Raw genomic sequence first — 22,297 nt, forward strand, 5'->3', positions numbered from 1 at the left:
TGTGCGTGTGTGCTCACATTAATATTGATTTTCCACATCTCTGCCAGTTATCATTTGAGTAAAACGATGATATGATGATTGTATCACTGTGAAATTAAAAAAAATCCCTTATTTGAAAAATAGGTAATGGTTGGCATCAAGAAGAGCCTCTGGCAGTGAAACCCTGTCTCAAAAAATATGGTAAGATGGACATAAAATGAATGAACATACAAAGAAAAAAAAGAAAAGAAAAAGAAAAAGCATACACTTTACATTCATTCATTCAAGTGGTGATGTTTTTAGTTGAATGGAAATGATATTACACTAATGCTTTGTGAGAGATTTGAAACAAATATGAAATAGCTACCGTTAAAAGTTTCAGCATAACTAAAACTCTGTTATCACAGTCACATTGGCAAGCAATATGGAGAGGTGTATTACCATCACTGTTCTGTATGTTCACCTGCAATTTAAAGAAATACATTCATTTAGAAGATTGATACAAACACACACACATTTATAAGGGAAAGTAGAGGATTATTGAAACCCCCCACCACTGTCTATCGTTTGCTTCAGTACCAATACCTAGCTCTTGGGTGCAGTTAGAAAATCCTCATGGCTGCAAACATTTGAACCAGTTCTCTGGTCCAAGAATAACTCAATGCTTTGATGTATTGTTGCCTGTTGCATGTATCCAAGTTTAATGCCAGTACTCGTTAGAGGGTACAGGTGGAAGTGGTTCTTCAGCTGAAGGTCTCTTCTGAATAAGACAATAAACTAGCTCAGTAAATAACACTTCAACTGACTGTCCTATTTTCTGACATGTGTGCCTGTGTCCAGGAAACAATTTATAGTGAACAAAGCAGTGGTGATACTATTACTATATGCAGTGGAATTGTGCCAGTGATCAGGTTAGAAATGTGTGATGGAAACTAATGATACTGTATAGTATACATATACAAAACTGTTAAAAGAACACAAAGTGAATACAACTGTATAAGTCTGTTTTTAAATGTCTAACATGACTATTCTGTGATAAAAGTGTTAAATTATCAATGTTGAGGTGGTGTTTGAATTTTCTCTGTTAATAAATCATTAATGAAAAAGATTTTTTAGTAAGGATACCTACTTTACTTCCATTTTGCAGAAGAAGTTCCATCAAGTCAGCTCGGCCACAAAACACAGCCATATGAAGAGCGGTATTTCTGGAAGATAAAACAGTATTAAATATACATCAGAATCAAATGAAAGTCCTCTGGAGAAATACTGTAACTGTATATTTCTAAATTATCAACTGAGATTCTAGTGTGTCTAAGCAGATTGATACTCACAGTGGTTTATTGATGGACATGCACTTTCAAACACTCTATGGGAGATGATTACCAGAAGGAAGAGAAACAAAGTTGATAATTATAATCTCACATTGGCTTATGGCCTTAGATTTATAAGGTAAGGGATTCTGTTAATTAATTAATTAGATAATTAAGTGCCTGACTGGTATTTCATGACCATATTGTGATATAAACATAAACCAGAGTATATTAAAACAATCTGGCTACAATATTTAGAGACTGTGTCTGTCCAGGCTGATAAGGGAGATCAAAGCAAACTATCTAGATTTAATTATGAAAGACAGGAACAAATATTTTAACTAATAAAGTAAAAGGACCTTAAAATGAAAATAAGCAAGATATAGAGTGTAAAAGTTAAAACAGTAACAATAGTTATTGCAGCACTAGGTTTGATAAAGAAATATATGGACAAAAATATAAAAACCACACCATGGCTTATAAACTCTACACAGTCAAAAAAAAATAGCCCTGCTAAGTATAACCCTTGTCCTATGCAAGAAAATTTCAATTTAATAGTAGTACATATCATAAGTACACTTTCTGCACAACACAGATAATACATACTCAACACAACTGACCTCCAATAATAGCATACGGGCCCCTACATATGTACTTTATAGAATCAGCATCTAACACTAATGCATCATGCAACACACACAAAACACAATCACCAAACTGTTACAATTTACCATCCAATATACATTGTGTTTATATATTACTAAGCAACTCTATTGTAACCTTCTCATCTTTTTTTTTTCCACAAAAGTAAGTCAGGTATGGTGTAAGCATGGTTGTGTGGTTAAAAAGCTTGCTTCCCAATCATGTTATCTTGAGTTCAGTCCCACAATGTGGCATCTTGTGCAAGTGTCTTCTACTATTGTACCAGGTCAACCAAATTTTTGTGAGTAGATTTGATAGACAGAAATTGAGAGAAGGCCATATATATATATATGTGTGTGTGTGTATGTCTGTGTGTCTGTATGGTGTTTGTCCCTCTTCATCTTGATATCATGAGATAGTTGTAAACAAGTGTAACTGTCATAAAAGTGGTATCATTTGTTTCTGGTCTTCTACGAAAACATGTCTGCTCATGGGGAAATATTACCTTGCTTGGAAACAAGTAAGGGTTGGCAAAAGGAAGAGCATCTTTCTGTAGGAAATTTCCCTCAACAAATTCTGTCTGACCCATGCAAGTATGGAAAATTGGATATGATGATGATGATGATGATGATTCAGAAGAGGAAGGGCAGCATCCAAAGATTGATGGTAAGAAGTGAGGAATTTATCTTCAGACAGAAAATCTGGCCTGAATGGTCACAACAGAGCAGACTCCACTAAAAGCACCCTCGAGAGCCACAAGTGGTGGTGTTAAAATGAGTGATAGATTAAGTCTACCATCTATTTCTATCATATAATGAATAATATCTCTAATACCTGACAACTCCATCAACTGAAAAGATCACTTATTTACCTGTAATTTTTTGATGTTCATTGGATGAGAATTAATCTAATACAAGCAAAATCTCATACCTATGCACAACTCACTACCACCACAACCAACTTCAAGCAACCACAAAATGAATAAAGGCATAAGGTGAGTCCTCTCTTGAATATGACTCCTGTCTATTGAAAGTAAATTTTTCTTAACCATTTTGTTACCGTATTTCTGCTGGAATATACTGACTTTGTTTCAATTAATTTTGAAAATATTTAGGAAGTTAGTAAAATAACTTTGTTTGGAACAGAGTAACATGAAATTTTGATTGAAGGTTTTAATTTAGACCACTTTAGACAGGAAGTTTATATCATAGAACAAGGGGCAGTCTCAGGTGGACTGATATCTAATGGGTTAAAACATTTGGCACCATAGATACAATGAAACATGGTAAATTTGCTCAGAAGACATGTGAGCTAGCAGTGCTTAGCTTGCTACATATAGTTATCTATAAACTTCTCACAATCCATATTCAGCTCATTCATCATGTTAACAAATTTAATGTAGTGAACCAAGAAATTTTAATTAACATTACATTGATGACAAGAAAGAAGAATCAGGAACCTAACAAGTAACAACTCTGTTTAAAAGTAAAAGAAATAAACAACAGTGGAAATAACCTTGAAAGTTTAATTAATTTAAATTAATTAAAAAACAAATGTAGGAGTCTGTGAGTCTGATCTTGACTGTATGGTGACAACTCAAGATATGTTTTGATCTTATTAGACCTCTTCAGAGAAGTATGGTTTATATTTATACTGCCAGACAAAATGACTTGATTGATATATTGACCTTTCGATGAATAAAATCTGAGTGGCATAATAACTTGAAAGAAGGATTAGGTATCTTGTGGTGCTACAGATCATAATAGGAACAGTCACTGTATAATTTAGTAAATATTAAATGGTCTGATAACTTAAAAGAACTAGGTACAATGTGGAAGTACATTGTGAATAATTGCAGAGACAGATACAGTAAAATTAAGTCATATAATAATCATTTAACTGGATCTAGTAAAAAATACAAACAAAAACAATGAAAAAAAAACAAAACAAAACAAGGAAAAAACCTAAAAAGGTATTCTAATTTAAATCAGAAAACAGAGGAACAACATACAACAAGGCATTGAGTCCAGTACTCTACCATTTCTGTGATTCCACTACTTTCTGCCACCCCACCATCTATTATAACAACAACAAAAATAGAAGCAACAATTGGATGAAAGTAATATTGCTAACATGATTGTCTTAGTCTTGCACCTTAGAAATTGAGAAATATTATTGTTTAGATAGAAAACACATAGGTAAAGATATTATCTCAAAATATTTTCTCTGTGTAGAATAACACACTTTTACCAAATTTTAACAATGGTATTTGTTTCTCATTCTTTCTTTGATTTTAATTTCAAATAAAATGAGTTGCTGCCATTTTCAGAAGAACAAATTTGGAGAGGAAAAAAAAAGAAATATAAATTGCTTTTTACTAATCATAACTAATTTACTTTGCTCAGAGCAATGAACAAGAAATTTGTAAGAAATCAATAACTTTAAGATTAGAAATAATAGGAATTTTCTATTCCAGAAATTCCTGCTATATTGAGACTAAGTGGAATATTTTAAGAAAATTGCAACACAAAATTACTTTTATCAGACTTTCACAGTTTCAAGATGAAGGATTTGAGATGAAATCAATATGTTTAATTTCAAATTGTTGTTTGTATTCCTTTTCTTCTTTATAATCTTCTCTCTGTCCAGTTCAGATAGTTGTAATTGGCCTGTTTTCCAACTATATTATATTTTGAAGTCATATACTTGTTTAAAATATACATCTACACTTAGTCATTTATTCTTCCCTGCTCTCTCTCTCTCTCTCTCTCTCTCTCTCTCTCTCTCTCTCTCTCACACACACACACAAGCATGTGCATGCATGCATACACACAAACATATGCACTCAGAAATACACAATGACACTTGAAACTGCTTATGCAGGTTTTTAACCTTTCAAAGATTGGTAAAATAGAAAACAAAAAACAAAAACAAAGGTGAGGGAAAAATATGATCTAAATCTACTGATCAATAAAATAACATTTTTGAAGACATGAATATAAATATTCTGTTAAAAATATTTTTCTTAATAGTAACAACATTTTTATATTCACCAAATAAGGTGTGTAATGTGCTTTTGTTGTTGTTAGAGTCTAAATAGAAATCAAGGTTGTTGTCTTAAATAAACAATATGTGTCTGCTTATCATAGTTCTAATCATTCTCACCAACATAACTAGAATAATCACTGTCATTATTCTTGCTTTCATTGTCATAGTTGTGATTATCATAATGCAGTGGTTTCCAAACTTTTTCAGGTTGCTGCCTCACCTTGACACCTGGGCCACTTTCCTAGTGCCCCTACCCTAACTAACCACCACAAACATAGACCTCCTTCTGAAGTAAATTCAAAGCAACTGTATTTTACAAATAAAACTTAACCTAATGAACCCATTATTTTGTTGTTTTTACATAAATCGCTACCCCATTATTGCCTCACTTTTTACATGAATGTATGTATGTACTCTTGATGGCCATTAGCATGCATCACTATGATACTGGCAATGTTGTCTGTTTCCAGTCTTCCATGGTCAGACATAAAAAACACATCTGACCATGGTCAGGTATTACATCACCTATTTCAAGGTGAGGGTTGGTGAGAGGAAGGCCATCTGGTTGTACAAAATCTGCTTCAATAAATTCCATCTGACTCATGCAAGCATGGACAAGTGAATGTTAAAATGATGATGATGATGATGATATGTGTACGTCTGTGTAGAAACATTCAGTAAGACCCATAGTGGAGTACTTGCTTGTATGTATGCAGTAGTGTTCCAACTGCAGACAGAGACATCCTAGGCTGGATGTATTTGACTGATTGTCAATGATTTATTCTCTAAAAACTGGGCCAAAAATGTATGCTTTTCCCCTTTTTACATTCTCTACTCTTCTGACTTGGCCCACTTGCCTATGTCTCACTTGTTCCAGTCACTGCACTGTGTCTAACTGCACAAAGTTTGTGTAAATTACTTTGTCTAGTATTTTCTCCTTAGGACTATAAATCTCTAGAATCCTCTCTCTTCTCATACTTTTCTTGCAAATGTTGATCTGTTTATACTGAGCATCAACTGCATCATTCTCACCAACTAGGTAGGGTCACAAAGGTTGGACACTGGCCATCTTCTGGTTAATCATTTAAAAAAGCAATGTAATGGCTTTATAAGTAAAAAATTATCTTTTATGTTTTACTTGTTTTAATCACTGGACTGCAGCCATGCTGGGATACAGCCTTGAAGGGTTTTAGTTGAACAAATCACCTCCAGGACTTCCGTATTTATTCTTTTTCAAAGTACTTATTCTATTTATCACTTTTGCCAACCCATCAAGTTACATGGACATAAATAAACCAACACAATTTGTTAAGCAGTGGTAGGAAACAAACACAACATGACACACACACACACACACACACACACGCACATGATGTGCTTCTTTCAGTTTCCATCTACCAAATCCACTCACAAGGTATTGGTCAGCTCAGGGCTATAGTAGAAGACACCAACCCAAGATGTCACACTGTGAGACTGAACCCAAAACCATGTGGTTGGGAAGCAAACGTCTTAACACACAGCCATACCTAAGTTTAAATCCTGTAATATTTGAGGCATTGTGGTCAAGCCCCTACTGAGGCACCACTTTCAATTCATTAAAGAGTTTCTTGTATACATAAATCATTACTTACCCTTTAAAATCCTGTTCATTGGGATCAGCAAAAGAAGCAAGTAACAACTGGCTGATTTCTTTTAATTCTGAAATTATAGGAAAAATAATAGATTTTTATTTTGTTTTTGTTTTATTTAATTTGATTTGAGAATTTTTTGGATCAATATGTCTCTGTCTTTTATTATTTGTATTGTATGTGCTTTGGTTTAAATAGTTATTTATGTTCAACTCTGTCCAAACCTTTTTCTCAACCTTGTCACTGATACCTTCCTTCTTCCAGTTCCCTACAAAACTCCCCATCCTCTTTTCTTGCTTACCATCCCACATTCCTCCACCTAGAATCATCACCTACTCTCTCTTCTGTTCACCCTCATTAATAGGAGCCACTTTAGGCCCTTAGTCTAGCAACTTATGAAGCAATCTTCACTAGTTCTGCTGCCATGAAGAAGCATCAAGCACATTCTGTAAAATAGTAGGCATTAGGAAGGGTGTCCAGCCATAGAACCCATACCAAAGTGGACATTGACAGATAATTCGCTTCTTTCCTTCAACTTCTCAGGCCCTGTCAAACTGTCTAATCTATGCTAGCATGGAAGCTGGACATTAAATGACTATTGATAATGATGATGATGATGACGATGATGACGACAATGATGATAATGGAGAAGTGATTTTATATTCTTGTAAAACTTGGATTAATGCAAGATTAATTTGAGAGCATGAATGATCATATCTTTTATGTTACAACTTACAAACATCAACATGCATTTATGTTGCACCTATATGTACATACAAATATTCATGCATGGCTGTAGAGTTAAAACAATTACTTTTCAACTGCATGGTTTTGGGTTCTATCCTATTGTTCAGCACCTTGGGCTTATACCATGACCCTGGGTGAACAAAAGCCTTGTGAGTGAAGCTTGGTCAACAGAGGCTATGTGGAAGCCTGTTAGAAGAAGATTAATCCATTACATAGTTTAACACTAGCACCACCACCTTTACCTCCACCACTGCCACTACCACTACCCATACTTCCTGGCCCATAGGTATCTTTAGCAAAGTTTACTCTGTTGTAAGCATCCAGATCATGTTTTCTGCTTGAAGATGACCTTGTCCTTTCCCTCTATCTGTTTCAGAGGCCTTGAAAAGGGTCTTGGCACTGCTATTCCTCCGCTAAGCCATTAAAATGCAAAACATTACATACCTGCAAAACTCATTCAGTTATTTGATCAACCAAATTCCCTGCTCATTGAATGAGTGTGTAACTGAGCATTTTGCAGACACATGTACCTTTTATGTAATTCTTAAACAGAATCAAGGTATATTGAACCAAGGCTGTAGAAAATAACATTTAACCAGGATGTTGTGCAGTGAAATTGAATCCTGGGCCTTATGGTTGTGAAGAGAAGTTCTCAACCATTCAACCATACAGACACACATCCACTACAAAGTCCAGTCCTTATTGTGGTGTGATAGCTAGTGTACCTCAATGACCCAGAGAACTGCTTCAGCAGAACACAAGCTCCCGACAGGGTTTTTCATTCTGGACCAGCCAAAGGATAGAGGCCAAACTAATATGGACCACCTCTTTCTAGAGATGAAAATGGGTTTGTGTAGGGCAAACAAGCCTACCTTGAAAAAGAGTCAAGTTACAGAAGCATCAATGACAATTTGTAACCAACAAAATCTGGAGAAAGAAAGCCTTCCCTCAGGAAAAGAATGTGATGCAGTTGCAGAAAAAATCCAAAAGAAAACCAACATCCTGCACCACACACCAGGCCTTGATCTGGAAACCATAAGGAAGGCAAAAGAGAGGGTGACCCAGAAATTGGTGAACCAAAACTAAAAAAGCAAGGATCCAAATGGAGAGAAGTACAAATGAAAACCCAGTCAAAAACAGTGAAGAAAAGTTGATGGCCTATACTTCATATGGAGCAAAGGGTTTAACCCTTTGGAATTCAGATTATTCTGCCAATTATAAAGCTTATTTATACAAATTGTTTTGAATTAAGCATGCATTAGTTTGTAGTTTTGAGATTTTGATGATGTGAATGTTTATTTTCAGAATGACATTGCAAAGTAGGTGTAATAGGCCAGATTTGGCTGGTTTGGACAAAAGAGATTGAATATTTGGGTTGGATATGACTGGTTTAAATGCTAAAGGAGTAAGTAAGTAGTAACAGAAACACAGATACAATTAGATATAGAAGGAAATCTACCTATTTCAAAAATATGACAATGAAATAAAAAATATAAAATATAAATGCAGCACATTTGTTTGTTCTAAATACCAGCAGGACAGGTTCTAGTGTCTACAAACATAAAGACAGTCATATACCACCAATAATATATATATATATATATATATATATATATATATATATATATATATATATATTTATATAAGGGCATTACTATACAACGATGCCTCACGCTATGAGGGACTCTAAGGTCAGACTCGTGTTCGGTAAAAATGTGTTTTTTATAGTAGTCTGACCTTAGAGTCCCTCATAGTGCGAGAGGCATTATTGTATAGTAATGCCCTTATATAAATAAATATATATTTGGGGATTAAATGATGGATTTTTTTTCCCTTTATAAGGTTTTTTTCACGCTAGCTACTTGATAAATTCTTGTAAAAGAATTCATCCTATTATTGAATTTATATATATATATATATATATATATATATATATATATATATATATATATATATATATTCCGAATTTGTGTGAATGCGTATAGAATAATATATCAACTTAAAAAAATAACCCAGTTGATAAAGCAATCCTAAATATATTATGTTGGATTAATGAAGTTGGGATGGTAAAAGATGGAGTGGCTTTTATCATAGGTTTTGATCAGAGTTAAGCAGCAATAACAACAAAACACACAAACACACACACATTTAGCTGATCTTCAGTGAAATAGGTAATAAACATAATGTTTAGGTGTTGAATAATATATGAATTGAGTTTAATATCAAAGCTTATACGCAGTGTGTGTTCCAGTTTATGATAAGGAAGTACTGAGTACAAACAACTACTGGCAGCATTCCCTCCTACTGCCCAGTACTGTTAGATGAATGGAGTACACACCTAAGATGGCAACAAAGTAAACACGAGTGTTGCTAGAACTTGTGACCTAAACTACACTAGCTTAACTTACATCACACCACCCTACTCTAATTAAGTCAATGAGGCAGCCTCTATTTGGTCGCTCAAGGTGGAAGAAATAGTAGCCGAATTTTACTCAAACCACCCATTCAATTTTTAAAAAAGGAAAAGTTATTGTAACCTCCTCCTTTTCATCATCATCATCATCATCATCATTTAATGTCCACTTTTCAGTGCTTGCATGAGTCAAGTTGAATTTGTTGGGTTGGCAGGACACCCTTCCTGTTGCCAACCTTTATATGTTTCCAGGGATGGTAATATTTCCCATGGCCAGACATGTTTTCCCATGGAAAACTGGAAATGAACAACATCACTTATATGATGGTGATGCTCGTTTACAACATGATGTCAGAACAAAGGTACACACATGCACACACACACACACACACACAAATATATATGACAAGCTTTTTTCATTTTCCATCTGAATCCACTCACAAAGCTTTGGTCAGCTTGGGGCTATAGTAGAAGACACTTGTCCAAGGTTCTATGCAGTAAGACTAAATCCAAGACTGTAAGGCCTGATAGCTTATCTCCACCATCCTTTCTCCATTTTCTGCTGTGGTACCTATGTGTCCCATCTACAGCAAGACATCTGTTCCAGTGTTCCAGCCTCTCTTCCTACTTTAGCTTCTCTACACCAGACACTAAGCCATCTCCCTCAACACTACATTCCTATTCTGTGAAAGGATTTTGTTTTACTCTTTTACTTGTTTCAGTCATTTGACTGTGGCCATGCTGGAGCACTGCCTTTAGTCGTGCAAATCAACCCAAGGACTTATTCTTTGTAAGCCTAGTACTTATTCTATCGGTCTCTTTTGCCGAACCGCTAAGTTACAGGGACGTAAACACACCAGCATCGGTTGTCAAGTGATGTTGGGAGGACAAACACAGACACACAAACATATACACACACATACATATACATATATATGACGGGCTTCTTTCAGTTTCCATCTACCAAATCCACTCACAAGGCTTTGGTTGGCCTGAAGCTATAGTAGAAGACACTTGCCCAAGGTGCCACACAGTGGGACTGAACCTGGAACCATATGGTTGGTAAGCAAGCTATTTACCATACAGCCACTCCTACGCTTGTGAGTTATTTGTTGACTCTACTAGTGCTAGTGCCATGGGAAAATCATCCAGTACACTCTGCAAAGTGTTTGGCATCAGGAAAAGCATCCAGCCATAGGAACCTTGCCAAAGCAGACTCTGGAGACCAATGCAGTCCTCATTCTAGTCAGATCTTGTCAGATTAGCCAATCAATGCCAGTATGGAACATGCACATTGAATGATGATAATGATATATATATATATATATATATATATATATATGTATATGTATATAACAAAAAAAGGAGGAGGAGAATTTCGATTATCCCCACGTGATGAGTTGTAATGCCAAAAATATGCATATAAAATAAATGAAGGAAAATGCACATATTTTACACAATTTTGATATATATATATATATAACAAGTAGATATATTTTTCAACACGTAAATGCTGATAGAACAGCATATATAGGATAAAATCCTTTTAGAGCAGAAAAGTTTGTCGGCAACCAGCCATCTCATGGCTGGTTGCCGACAAACTTTTCTGCTCTAAAAGGATCTTATCCTATATATGCTGTTCTATCTTCATTTACGTGTTGAAAAATATATCTTTCTACTTGTTCTACAATACATTTTGATGCTTCAAAAACAGACTTATGTTTGTTTACATATGACTTAATACATATAATGCTTGAATCGTCTTAGAGAGCATAAATCAGGGAGAAGATGCACTTGTATAACTGTAAGTAGAGTGGGTATATTGTCTGAATTTTATAGTGTTAATTATCCATCACAGCTGGTCTTACCAATCAGTTTTGCATGAAGTTATATAATGGCTATCTCTGATGAGTGTATACCATATAACTGGTTTGTTGCCTAACACTCCATTATATAACTTCACACGAAAATGATTGGTAAGACCAGCTGTGATGGATAATTAACACTATAAAATTCAGACTATACACACATATATATATATATCTATACATATAGCTGCTGGCTCTCCAGACCTCAGTCAAACCGTCCAACCCATGCCAGCATGGAAAACGGATGTTAAACGATGATGATGATGATGACGATATATATATTTTATAAGTGAAATAGTATTGAGTTTGTTGACTGGTTTCGCTTTCACTAATCATGACATTGAAATTATTGTAATTTCATATTTTCTTAAGATTTTAGACCATGTTGTGTGTGGAGAAGTTTGTGATTGAATCTTCCTAAGAAAATACGTTATTACAATAATTTCAATGTCATGATTAATGAAAGTGAAACCAGTCGACAAACACAATACTCTTTCACTTATAAAATATATATATAAAAACGAAATATATTAAAACTATGTAAACTGTGTGCATTTTCCTTCTTATATTATATATATATATATATATATATACATATATATTCATTTGTTCACACACACACACACACACAAATAGTGAGAGAGATAGAGCAGATAGATGCTTATGAATACTGAAAATTCAATTTGAATTCATCTTAGTGAAATATGTAATCATGGAGAGTGCATGAGAACTCAACAGGCAGTTGATGCTACAGTTGTGAGTCTATATGAACTACACGCACAAGAAGAAAGGGGCAGCAAATATCCTGCATAGAAAATATAGGGTACACACACACACAACAGCTGAAATGAGAGCTAACTTTAAAATACCCAGAGAAAAAATATCCCAAAGAAAATGTGTTTATATTACTATGACCTACACTAGGATAGAGAGGCTTTAAGAAATTTGCATGGCATGGCATGGCAAACAAGAATTGTCTAAAGAAAGAGTCTTTGTGTGATAGACTAACAGGGGTTCTTCATAGGCCAACAGGACATATGTAGTTTAGTGACAATACCTTTATTCACAAAGAAATTACTATTACCAGTAGTTTTTACTGAAAAAGCAGGATTATGTCATTTTGCGGTTATATTAACAGAAAGTGTTATATCAATTTATTTCTCTTACTAAAATCTTTTTTGAATTATTAAATATTTCATCTGTCTGGGCCAGGGGGGAATGTGTTTTTTTATTTTTTCTATTTTTGAATTATGCTTCACTTAATCAAAATATTTGGCTCTAATGCAATAGAATGTCTTATTAAAAAAAAATTAATAGAGATATTCACTAATTAAAATAAAGCCAAATAACATATGGAAGCTTAATAAATGAATAAATTTAGCAAATACACATATATTAGTCCAGTTGCCTATAGTGATACATAAAGTGAAACACTTAAACCTTTTAACTGTTTTCATTACCTTATTTCTGTTGAAATACATTCTCTGCTTTGAGTAATTTCATAAAATAAATAATTTAGTTAAGTTACTTTTTCATTATTAAATTGACTTTTGGAACATAGATTAACAAGAAGTTTTGACACAAAGTTATAATTTAGATTGGTTTAGAATAGGAAGTTAGTATCATAGAACCAGGGATTATCTCAAGCAGGTTGTTTTCAAAAGGGTCAATAAACAGACCATAAAATGTTGCAAGTAGTCATAAGATAACTAGTGTCCCAAACTTAGTCAATTTAAAGGTTTGTTTTGTAACAAACCTCAGTATCATATAAGTATTTTCATTACTGATGTTTGAGAGCAAAAAAAAAAAAAAAAGATACTGAACAAAGATAAGGATTTACACCCAGAAAACAAAATGATGAAAATAAAATCATAAAAAATACATGAATGTGATTCAAGTTTTTATCATTTTAAACAATGCCATACATCTGTATATTGTTATCTTTTATCTTCTTCTTTTCCTTGCTTCAGTAATTTGACTGTGACCATGCTGGGGCACTGCCATTGAAGGGTTTTAGTCAAACAAATTGACCCCAGGACTTATTTTCATAAGCCTGGTACTTATTTTATCAGTTTTTTGTTTTCGCTGAATCACTAAGTTATGGGGATGTAAATACACCAACACTGGTTGTCAAGCAGGGGTGGGGGACAAACACAGACACAAAGATACACACATAGATACACACACACACACATACGCACTCTTTTACTTGTTTCAGTCATTTGACTGCAGTCATACTGGAGCACCACTTTAATAATATATACTGCCATGCAGCGGGACTGAACCCACAACCATGTGGTTGGGAAGCAAGCTTACCACATAACCATGCCTGTGCCTTTAAAAAATATGGAATGCCTCTCTGTATCATTCCAATTTTAATGTATGTAGTGCTGAAGCAAGTACATATATGTACTTGTTATATATACCTTAAAACTTCTGATATGTTTAAAACACAAGACTTCATACAACATCTAATACATAACACCAGGAATTACATCATTGGCAATAACCCATGCAAATATGATAGAATCACCTTGTCTTTCAATAACTTACTATATCTGTTAATAGGTGATTACTAATTTAAGGGAAGGAAGAAATGGAAGTTATAACATTCCATTCCTAAGTGCATTAGTAATGTAAACAAACATAAATAGCCATGCCTGAAAATGAAAATATTGCTGTAAATTTGCTACTCATTACTCATTATCCTATGGAACTAATCTCTGCAAGTCTTATTTATTTTTACTGGATTCAGTCACTAAACTGAAAATATGCCTTATTCTTGGTTGTCTATCATATTTCTAGCCTCATCTAGGATGCTTTATAGGAATATTAAAGGCCTTATACTTGATTGGTACTTCACTTCATTGAGAAAGAAGGAATGAAAGGCAAATTTGGCCTTAGCAGGATCTGAATTTGGAATACAAAGGATCTTAACTACATACCACAGGCTTTAATGATTCTGCCAGTCCACTGCCTATTATATAGACTGATACCTTGGAACTTATTTGATCTAATTCAGAGGTAGATGAAATGCAAAGTCAAGAAGATCTAAAGGGAAGCAATTTACATGTAAGCAACTTACATAAAATATCACAAGATACTTTTGTCAACACACACACACACACACACGTGTGTGTGTGTGTGTGTGTGTGTGTGTACATATGGGTTTCTGTACAGTTTCTGTCTGCAAAATTTCACTACAGCTTTGCTCAATTTGAGGCTATAGTAGAACATTTGTCTTCTGATGTACAACAGCTTAACTCTATAAAACATAGCTTACTAATTACTGGGTGTAACATTGAATGAATGAATGAATGTTTTCATCCTCAAAAGGAAGTTCTGGGACTTCAGATACATGCAGAAGCAGTACCACAGCCGATGAGGGTTATTCGAGGTGTGGTTGTTGCTGGTTAAAAACTCTTCTTATCTATTTGTTTCCATTTCGAGCTCTCTTGGAGATGAACAGAGTCATGACCCACCTGAGGTATTTCCTTATCTGAGTTAATGCCAGGATTGATACTGTTTGCAGGCACTTACAGCTAGTGAGGGATTATAGTGCTGGCTGCCTTCTGCTCCATGTTGCTCTTAACGAAATCATAAACCATGGCCTAGATGCCACAGGCTTCTGTTCCCAGTTTGAGCCAGCAAGGCTAGACTGAAGGGACAGTAAAAAACCTGACAGCATGATGATTTTCCCATTCTGTGGTGGTAGGACCCCCATCTACTGGGATGTAGCATGCTGTGACACCTTCTCCAGCAGCAACTTGGTGTGTTCAGCTACCAGTCTAGGATCCACTGCTCATTAGGCTAAGAAAAGCAAACTATATTGGTCACTCTCTGATAGTTTTATGGTCAAGCCAGGGGCATAGGAGACCTCTGGTGTGTTTGGCCCCTGGGCCATATCCTCACTCACCATTATTGGGATGGAGATGGCTATCTGCAAGTGTGAGCCCTATGAATCAGAGTAGCTGTTACAGCACATCTCCCTTGGCTTGAAGTTGTCCTTCTAGTCTGGATACCTTCCAAAACTGCCAAGCTCAGACTATCCACCAAGTTATAATAGCAAATAGTAACACAACACAATATTAACACAACATGAAAGGCCTTCACATGGCTTCTATATAACCATTATTTATCTCTGTTTTCTTTTGAAAACAGTTAAAATAGTGACTGTTAAATTAAGTCATATTCTCTTAGCCAATAAGATATCAAACTTCCCATTTAGCCACTCAGCCTCTTAATCTCACAAACCAATGAAAGAGCTTCAGAGTGGTCATTAAGCCAGCTAGAAATAGCAGTCAAATCTCTCACAAATCGAATCTATCTTCTTTAAAAAAGGATTACATATTAGTTAATGTATCCCTAGATTTACTTGGTGTGTAAACAAGAGTGTTCATAGGTGGAATGTATTTGATCATTGGTCTACTTGGAGTAGGGTTGATAGAGGTGGGTGGGACTAAACAACAAAAAGAACAATCTCTTGACTTGATGGATTCAACAAAACAAAATTTAAAAAAATATATCTATTTCCTTTACTTACTCCTTAAAAGCAAAAAAATAATGTCAAGACTTCAATGTTTATTTAACAAACCAAGTGGTAGATGACCTGTTACTACCCGACAGCAGCATCTCGAATTTCTCTCTTTTAATCCACACCCATTAGCTCCTTACTTCACTCACTTCTTCTTATCTCCTTACATCACTCACTCCTTCCCTTCCTCATTCTCTTTCTACTTCCCTATCTCTTTCTCTCACTTATAAATCTCTTCCCTTCCCCCATTACTCACTCAATCACTTTATGAGCATTCAACTTAATAAAGACACAGAAAACACATCAATGATTTATTAATAAGATCTCAGCCTCATCAATAACCACTAATCTTATTTGTAGCTCTCTGTGTTTTTGTTAGAAAGTACGTCAAACTCTAAATCTACAATTCTTAACCAAGAGAAAACAATTTCAGGATTCCAGGGGAAAATTTGGCATTTCCTCATCACCGTTTTAACATCCCCTTTTTCTATGTTTGCATGGGCTGGAGGGAATTTGTTGAGGCAGATTTTCAACAGCTAGATGTCCCTTCTATCACCAACCCTTACTTATTTTCAAATAAGGTACTATTTCCCCATGACCAGACATGTTTTCAGGGCAGACTGGAAAAGAAAGGCATTGCTTGTATGATGGTGACACTCACTTACAACTATCACAGAATGTCAAGGCAAGGAGATAATAACACACATCATCATCATTCAATGTCTGCTTTCCATGTTGGCATGGATTGGATGGTTTGACAAGAACTGGGTAACTGGGTAGCTGCCCAGATTCCAGTTGTCTATTTTGGCATGGTTTGTACAGCTGGATGTCCTTTCTAACACCAATCACTTCCCAGTGTACCAGTTGCTTTTTATGTGGCGCCAGCATGGGTGCTTATATATACATATATAGTTATGGCATAGTCTGTTAAGAACATAGTAAAGTACAGTATAAAGCTCGTCCACCTTCAGATTTCACCTAGTGCTATCTGGTAGTAGTATTATACATACTTCCACATTTGCATTTGGGCTTCTGTCATGTGTGAATAGATAATTGAAAGAATTTGGAGTCAACAAGAAGGAGTAGAGTTGGACATTTATTTTCAATAATTACAATTATTTCCATGCAACGTAGTTCTCCAGGCTTGTAAGTACTTGATTATGCAACTGTTTCCCTGCATTATAAGATCTAGTTGTGTTTCCTCAAGTGATATGTAAATATTGTCTCCGTAAGTTCAAATTCTCAGTTTCAAGGGCATCCCCACTGTCTGTCATGGCCTGGAGTTAGTAGCAGCCACTGAGTTTATCAAAGGATGTGTTGTGGCAGAAAGTCCATTGGCAAACTGGCCACTACGAACTCCAGGCCATGACAGACAGAGGATGGCCTTGAAACCGAGAATTTGAACTTATGGAGACAATATTTACATATTGTCTGAGGAAACACAACTAGATCTCATAATGCAGGGAAACAGTTGCATAATCAAGTACCTGCATATCTGAAGAACTACGTTACATGGAAACAATTGTAGTGATTGAAAATAAATGTCCAACTCTACTTCTTCTAGTTGACTCCAAATCCTTTCAATTATATATATATATATATATATTGTTTTTTTGTCTTTGTTGCCAAACACATTCACTAGCTTTCTTACAAAGGGGCCTAATGCTCTTAGCTTAGACTTTTAGGGAGACAACCAGATCGAACCATCTCAAGTGTAACTGTCTAAAATGGTCATGACTTCTGGTACTTGACTGATGAAAGAAAGCCAAGAATGACCCGGCTTTTTTTGCCTGTCCTTCTTTTTGTTGTCTATCTGTCCGAACGTTTTAATGCCCTCTATTCCGTTTTTGTTCCATTTATATATACATATATATATATATATATATATATATATATATATATATATATATATACAATGGGATTCTTTCAATTTCCATCTAGCAAATCCACTCACAAAGCTTTGGTTGCCCTGTAGCTATAGTACAATATACTCAATCAAGGTGCCACACAGTGAAATTGAACCCAAAAACCATGTGGTTGAGAAGCAAATTTTTTAACCATGAGAAAATTGCTTTAAGAGTTAAAAAAATAATCTTTGTCATAATTCATACTGTTTTGGCTAGATTTATTCTTGTTAATGTTGAGTTTAAGGATGCTAATGTTAAACTGATAAAAGGCTGTTTGTTAATGTTAAGGAATAAACTATGTATTTGCATACAAGACCTTTTTATTATAAGACAAGAAAAATGGGATTATTGAACTGGTTAAAGTGGATTGGAGAATACAGGCAAAAGTTTAAGAAACGCTGCCCTAAATTAATATTCTCTACATGTTAGACAACCATGCGAAGCTGCAGATAAACCACAACCATTCTTAATTAATGTCTACAAAAAGATTAAAAAAGAAAAGCCAAGTGAAAGACTACATATATGTATATTACATATATTCATATATATACATATACCTGTGTGTGTGTGTGTGTGTGTGTGTGTGTGTGTGTGTGTGTGTGTGTGTACATCATACACATAAACGAGATTTTGCAGCCTGTTTCACGTCACACAAACACTTTGGCACATTAGCAGCAGTCTGGCAATGTTTCTACCTTCATTCAGTGCCATAAGCAAGTAAGAAACCAAACAGTTTATATAGAAATAATATTTGAATATATTACAGGCTTGAAGCATAAACAGCAATATGAAAATGAAAAATATTTGGAACCATGCCAAACACTACACTACACAGCTTTATACTTCTTAACTTCTACATTACTCTATACAACAAAGTAAAGATGGTCGAATCAATAGTGTCAGATTACTAACTGAACGGTTGGTGGGTCCTATGTTATCCTGTCACAGACACTGCACTGTGTCTATGGCCAAGATACTTAACTCCCAATGGTTTGGTCCATCCAGCTGTCACAGGGGGTTTAACAAAACCCCCTGATTAAACAGACTTTTGATCAAAATGATCAAAAACAATCTGTCTGTGACCATCCTGACTTTTTGCATTTATAGAACTGCTTTGTGATTTGAGAGAAATTCAGCTGCAATTTCTAGCCAGCAGAGTCATTGCTTAGAGCTTCTACAGTGTGATGCAAATCATTGCTGTATGCAGCAATTGCATTGTAAAATTAGTAAGTGTTTTGTTAGCTATCAATGATAAGTTCATTCCTTCAGTGAACATAACTTGGAAAGGAGTATTCTCTGCTAACGTAACTTAGTCCATATACTCTTTATGGAGACAAAATCTTCTGTGGCACTCTTTTCATCCAATGACTTTTGGTAATCAGTTTATAATGATTATGTCATCACACTACATTGCATTATGCAAATAATAAATGTCATAAGTTCTCCAGGTTATCACAACAAAATAATTTATCTATCACTATCAAAACTGCCTATGCCACCACCGCCACCACTACCACCACCACCGCCACCAACAACAACATAGCTAGCAAGGGACTTAGAGGAGAAACATTTTGAAAATCCTTATCACTTGCATTACAGAAGACAAACAATATGTGTATGTCAGAATAGTTAAAACATCAATTGCCTAGGCACAAGTACTATACTGGGTTACTAGATTGCTATTACAAATACCAAGTAATAATCTCTGCTATTCTACATTAGTCAAATTCACTTTCAAGCTTCTGCTGCTGTTAATACAAGAATCACAATCTGAATGCAATGTGCCCTCAGTATGATACATGTAATATATAAAGGTATTCAACAGCTCTCTGGAGTCTGTATAACTTGTAAGTTGTTTTCAAATTTCTGATTATCTAATGATGTTGTATAAATCTATTTAAGTAAGGTTCAGGAACAAAATATGTCATATCAGAGTGTGCAGTGAAGTACCAGGCCAGACTAGAGCATAGTATATTTAATGAACTGGATCTATTGGTTGGCCTTCAATGTTTGATTGGCTAGTTTTAAGCTCCAAGTTTATATGTGCAAAGTTCAAGAACAAAATACTGCATGTTGGTATGTACAAAGAGGTACTAAATCACTCAAAAGTATATATTTGTTGAGTTGGATGTATGGGTTGCTCTTAATTTTTTCCTTATCTTTTTATCTCCCTCATATACTTAGAAAAAACAAAATACCTAACTAGATAAGAAATTTGAATTTCACTACATGGACTATCGGTTCAAATCTATTCTGGTGTTGTGTTATGGGACAATATGTTATTTTGTACTACCTTAGTTTTCTTTTTTTTTGTATTTCTTTTCTTCTAATGGCTTAGTCTGAGATGGAAATGTAGAGTTCATGATCCATGTCTGGGCATCCGAATCTGGTAGATGGAAGGAAGAAAGCTACCTGCAAATGGGAGACATGGCTGAAATTCTTACAACAAATTAAACTCCTGAGCTCTACTAAAAGCACCCACAAACCAGATGGTTGTGTTAAACCAGACAACAAATAAAATCTTCCATTCAAGAACAGGAACGGTCTCTCTGAAAGCACTCACCCAAAGTTCCATGCAGTTGGATCAAACTGGTAAACTACTTAACCACAGCCATATAAGGACTGGGCTGGAAGTATTTTTGAGAAAGTCCATGTAACTTTTTGTTCAACAGAAGATTTGTCTCTCCTCTGTTAGAGAAACTGGGGTTCAGTATCAGAGTGATTGACTTTTGCCATTTATGTAAAGATTAACCATTTTAATACCTGAGACCACCTAGTCCTATGATATGGAACAACTTGTGTTAAATTTTATATATTTAAATTAAGACCTTCTATCATGATATTAAGAATGAATCTTATATTAAGTTATCTTACAAACACCATATTGATACATCAATGAAATAAAGAATCCTCTATCTGGCTGATTAAACTGCTTGAAATAGCAGCCACCCTCAAACTAAGCTTTACCATCTTAAGTATGCACTGGACAATATTACTTGTGATAAAAATACAAAAAGGTAGGAGGGTCAAGGCTGGAAAGTCTTTGATTGTAGGACTTGCTAATGAAGATGACCTGGATCTAAGCAACAACAACAACAGCAACCAATAGATAGGAAAATTAACTATTTTACTAAACCCCTTAAAATCTTCAATTATTTTTGAAATTAATTGAAACACATAGAAAATGTTTTTCTATGAGAAATATGATCATGAAATATCTTTTATCTTTTACTTGTTTCACTCATTGGACTGCAGCCATGCAGGGGTACCACTTTAAAGCGATTTAGTGAAACAAATTGACCCCAGTACTTATATTTTATGTCTGATACTTATTTTATTGGTTTGCATTGCTAAACTGTGAAGTTACAAGGACATAAACAAACCAACACTAATTGTTAAGTGGTGGAGGGAGGAACAAAGAAACACACACACACACACACACATGACAGGCTTCCACACAGCATCTATCAAATTTACTTACAAAGCATTGGCCTAGAGCTATGGTAAAAGACACTTGCCCAAGGTATTCCACAGTGGGATTGAACCTCAAACCCATGTGGTTGCAAAGCAAACTTCTTAATCACGAAACCATGCCTGTGTCTATCAATTGATAGCAAGAAACTCTGGAACAATTAAATTATGACAACAATATAAAAATCATAATTTGTATATCTACTTACGATTGAGAACAGCAAGTATTAGAGGTGTGTAACCAGTGCCTGCTTCATGGCAGTCTACATTAACATTTGGACGTCGACGTTCATCTGTATTCACACCATTGCTATGAAGAGCAATGACGTTAGCTTGATTGTTTGGACGATCTTTCTTCTTACTTGGATGGCTTCGGTCAGCAAAGAGGGTTTTCTATAAGTGACCAAACAAAATATAATTCGAGACTTTAGAAAACAGGAATGCTTGAAAAACGTATCATTCATAATTTTGTTACACATAGCTATAAATAACAGTTTAAAATTTTGGTAGAAGGTCAGTAACTTTAGGGGAGGGGGTAGGTGGTCACGTTGACCCTAGTGCTCAACTGATACTTACTTTATTGACCCTGAAAGGATGAAAAGCAAAGTCAACCTTGACAAAATTTGAACTCTGAATGTAAAGAATTGGAAGAAATAGAGCTAAACATTTTGTCTGTTTCTCTAACGATTCTGTCAGCTTACCACGCTCATACATACATTTAAATATCATAGGGATGTGAGTTCGAGTCTC

At 35.0% G+C, this 22,297-nt stretch overlaps 1 protein-coding gene and 1 non-coding gene across 2 annotated transcripts in view; one reads left to right on the top strand and one right to left on the bottom strand.

The window, feature by feature from the left end:
• The window catches only part of LOC106877910 (uncharacterized), a 101,406-nt gene that overhangs the window by 37,715 nt on the left and 41,394 nt on the right, over positions 1–22,297 (bottom strand). Inside the window, exons 2-5 of the mRNA XM_014926961.3 lie at positions 21,757–21,940; positions 6,611–6,677; positions 1,109–1,184; positions 347–442 (exon numbers count right to left, since the gene is read on the bottom strand). Coding sequence (XP_014782447.1) covers positions 347–442; positions 1,109–1,184; positions 6,611–6,677; positions 21,757–21,940 — 423 coding nt within the window. The remainder of the gene's footprint in view (positions 1–346; positions 443–1,108; positions 1,185–6,610; positions 6,678–21,756; positions 21,941–22,297) is intronic.
• On the top strand, positions 14,988–15,124 carry LOC128247144 (U4 spliceosomal RNA). The gene has a single exon (XR_008263558.1). It is a non-coding gene; the product is annotated as a U4 spliceosomal RNA (small nuclear RNA).

Source organism: Octopus bimaculoides, chromosome 2 (genome assembly GCF_046866305.1).
Source record: "Octopus bimaculoides isolate indiv1 chromosome 2, ASM4686630v1, whole genome shotgun sequence".
Classification (NCBI taxonomy): Eukaryota; Metazoa; Mollusca; class Cephalopoda; order Octopoda; family Octopodidae; genus Octopus; species Octopus bimaculoides.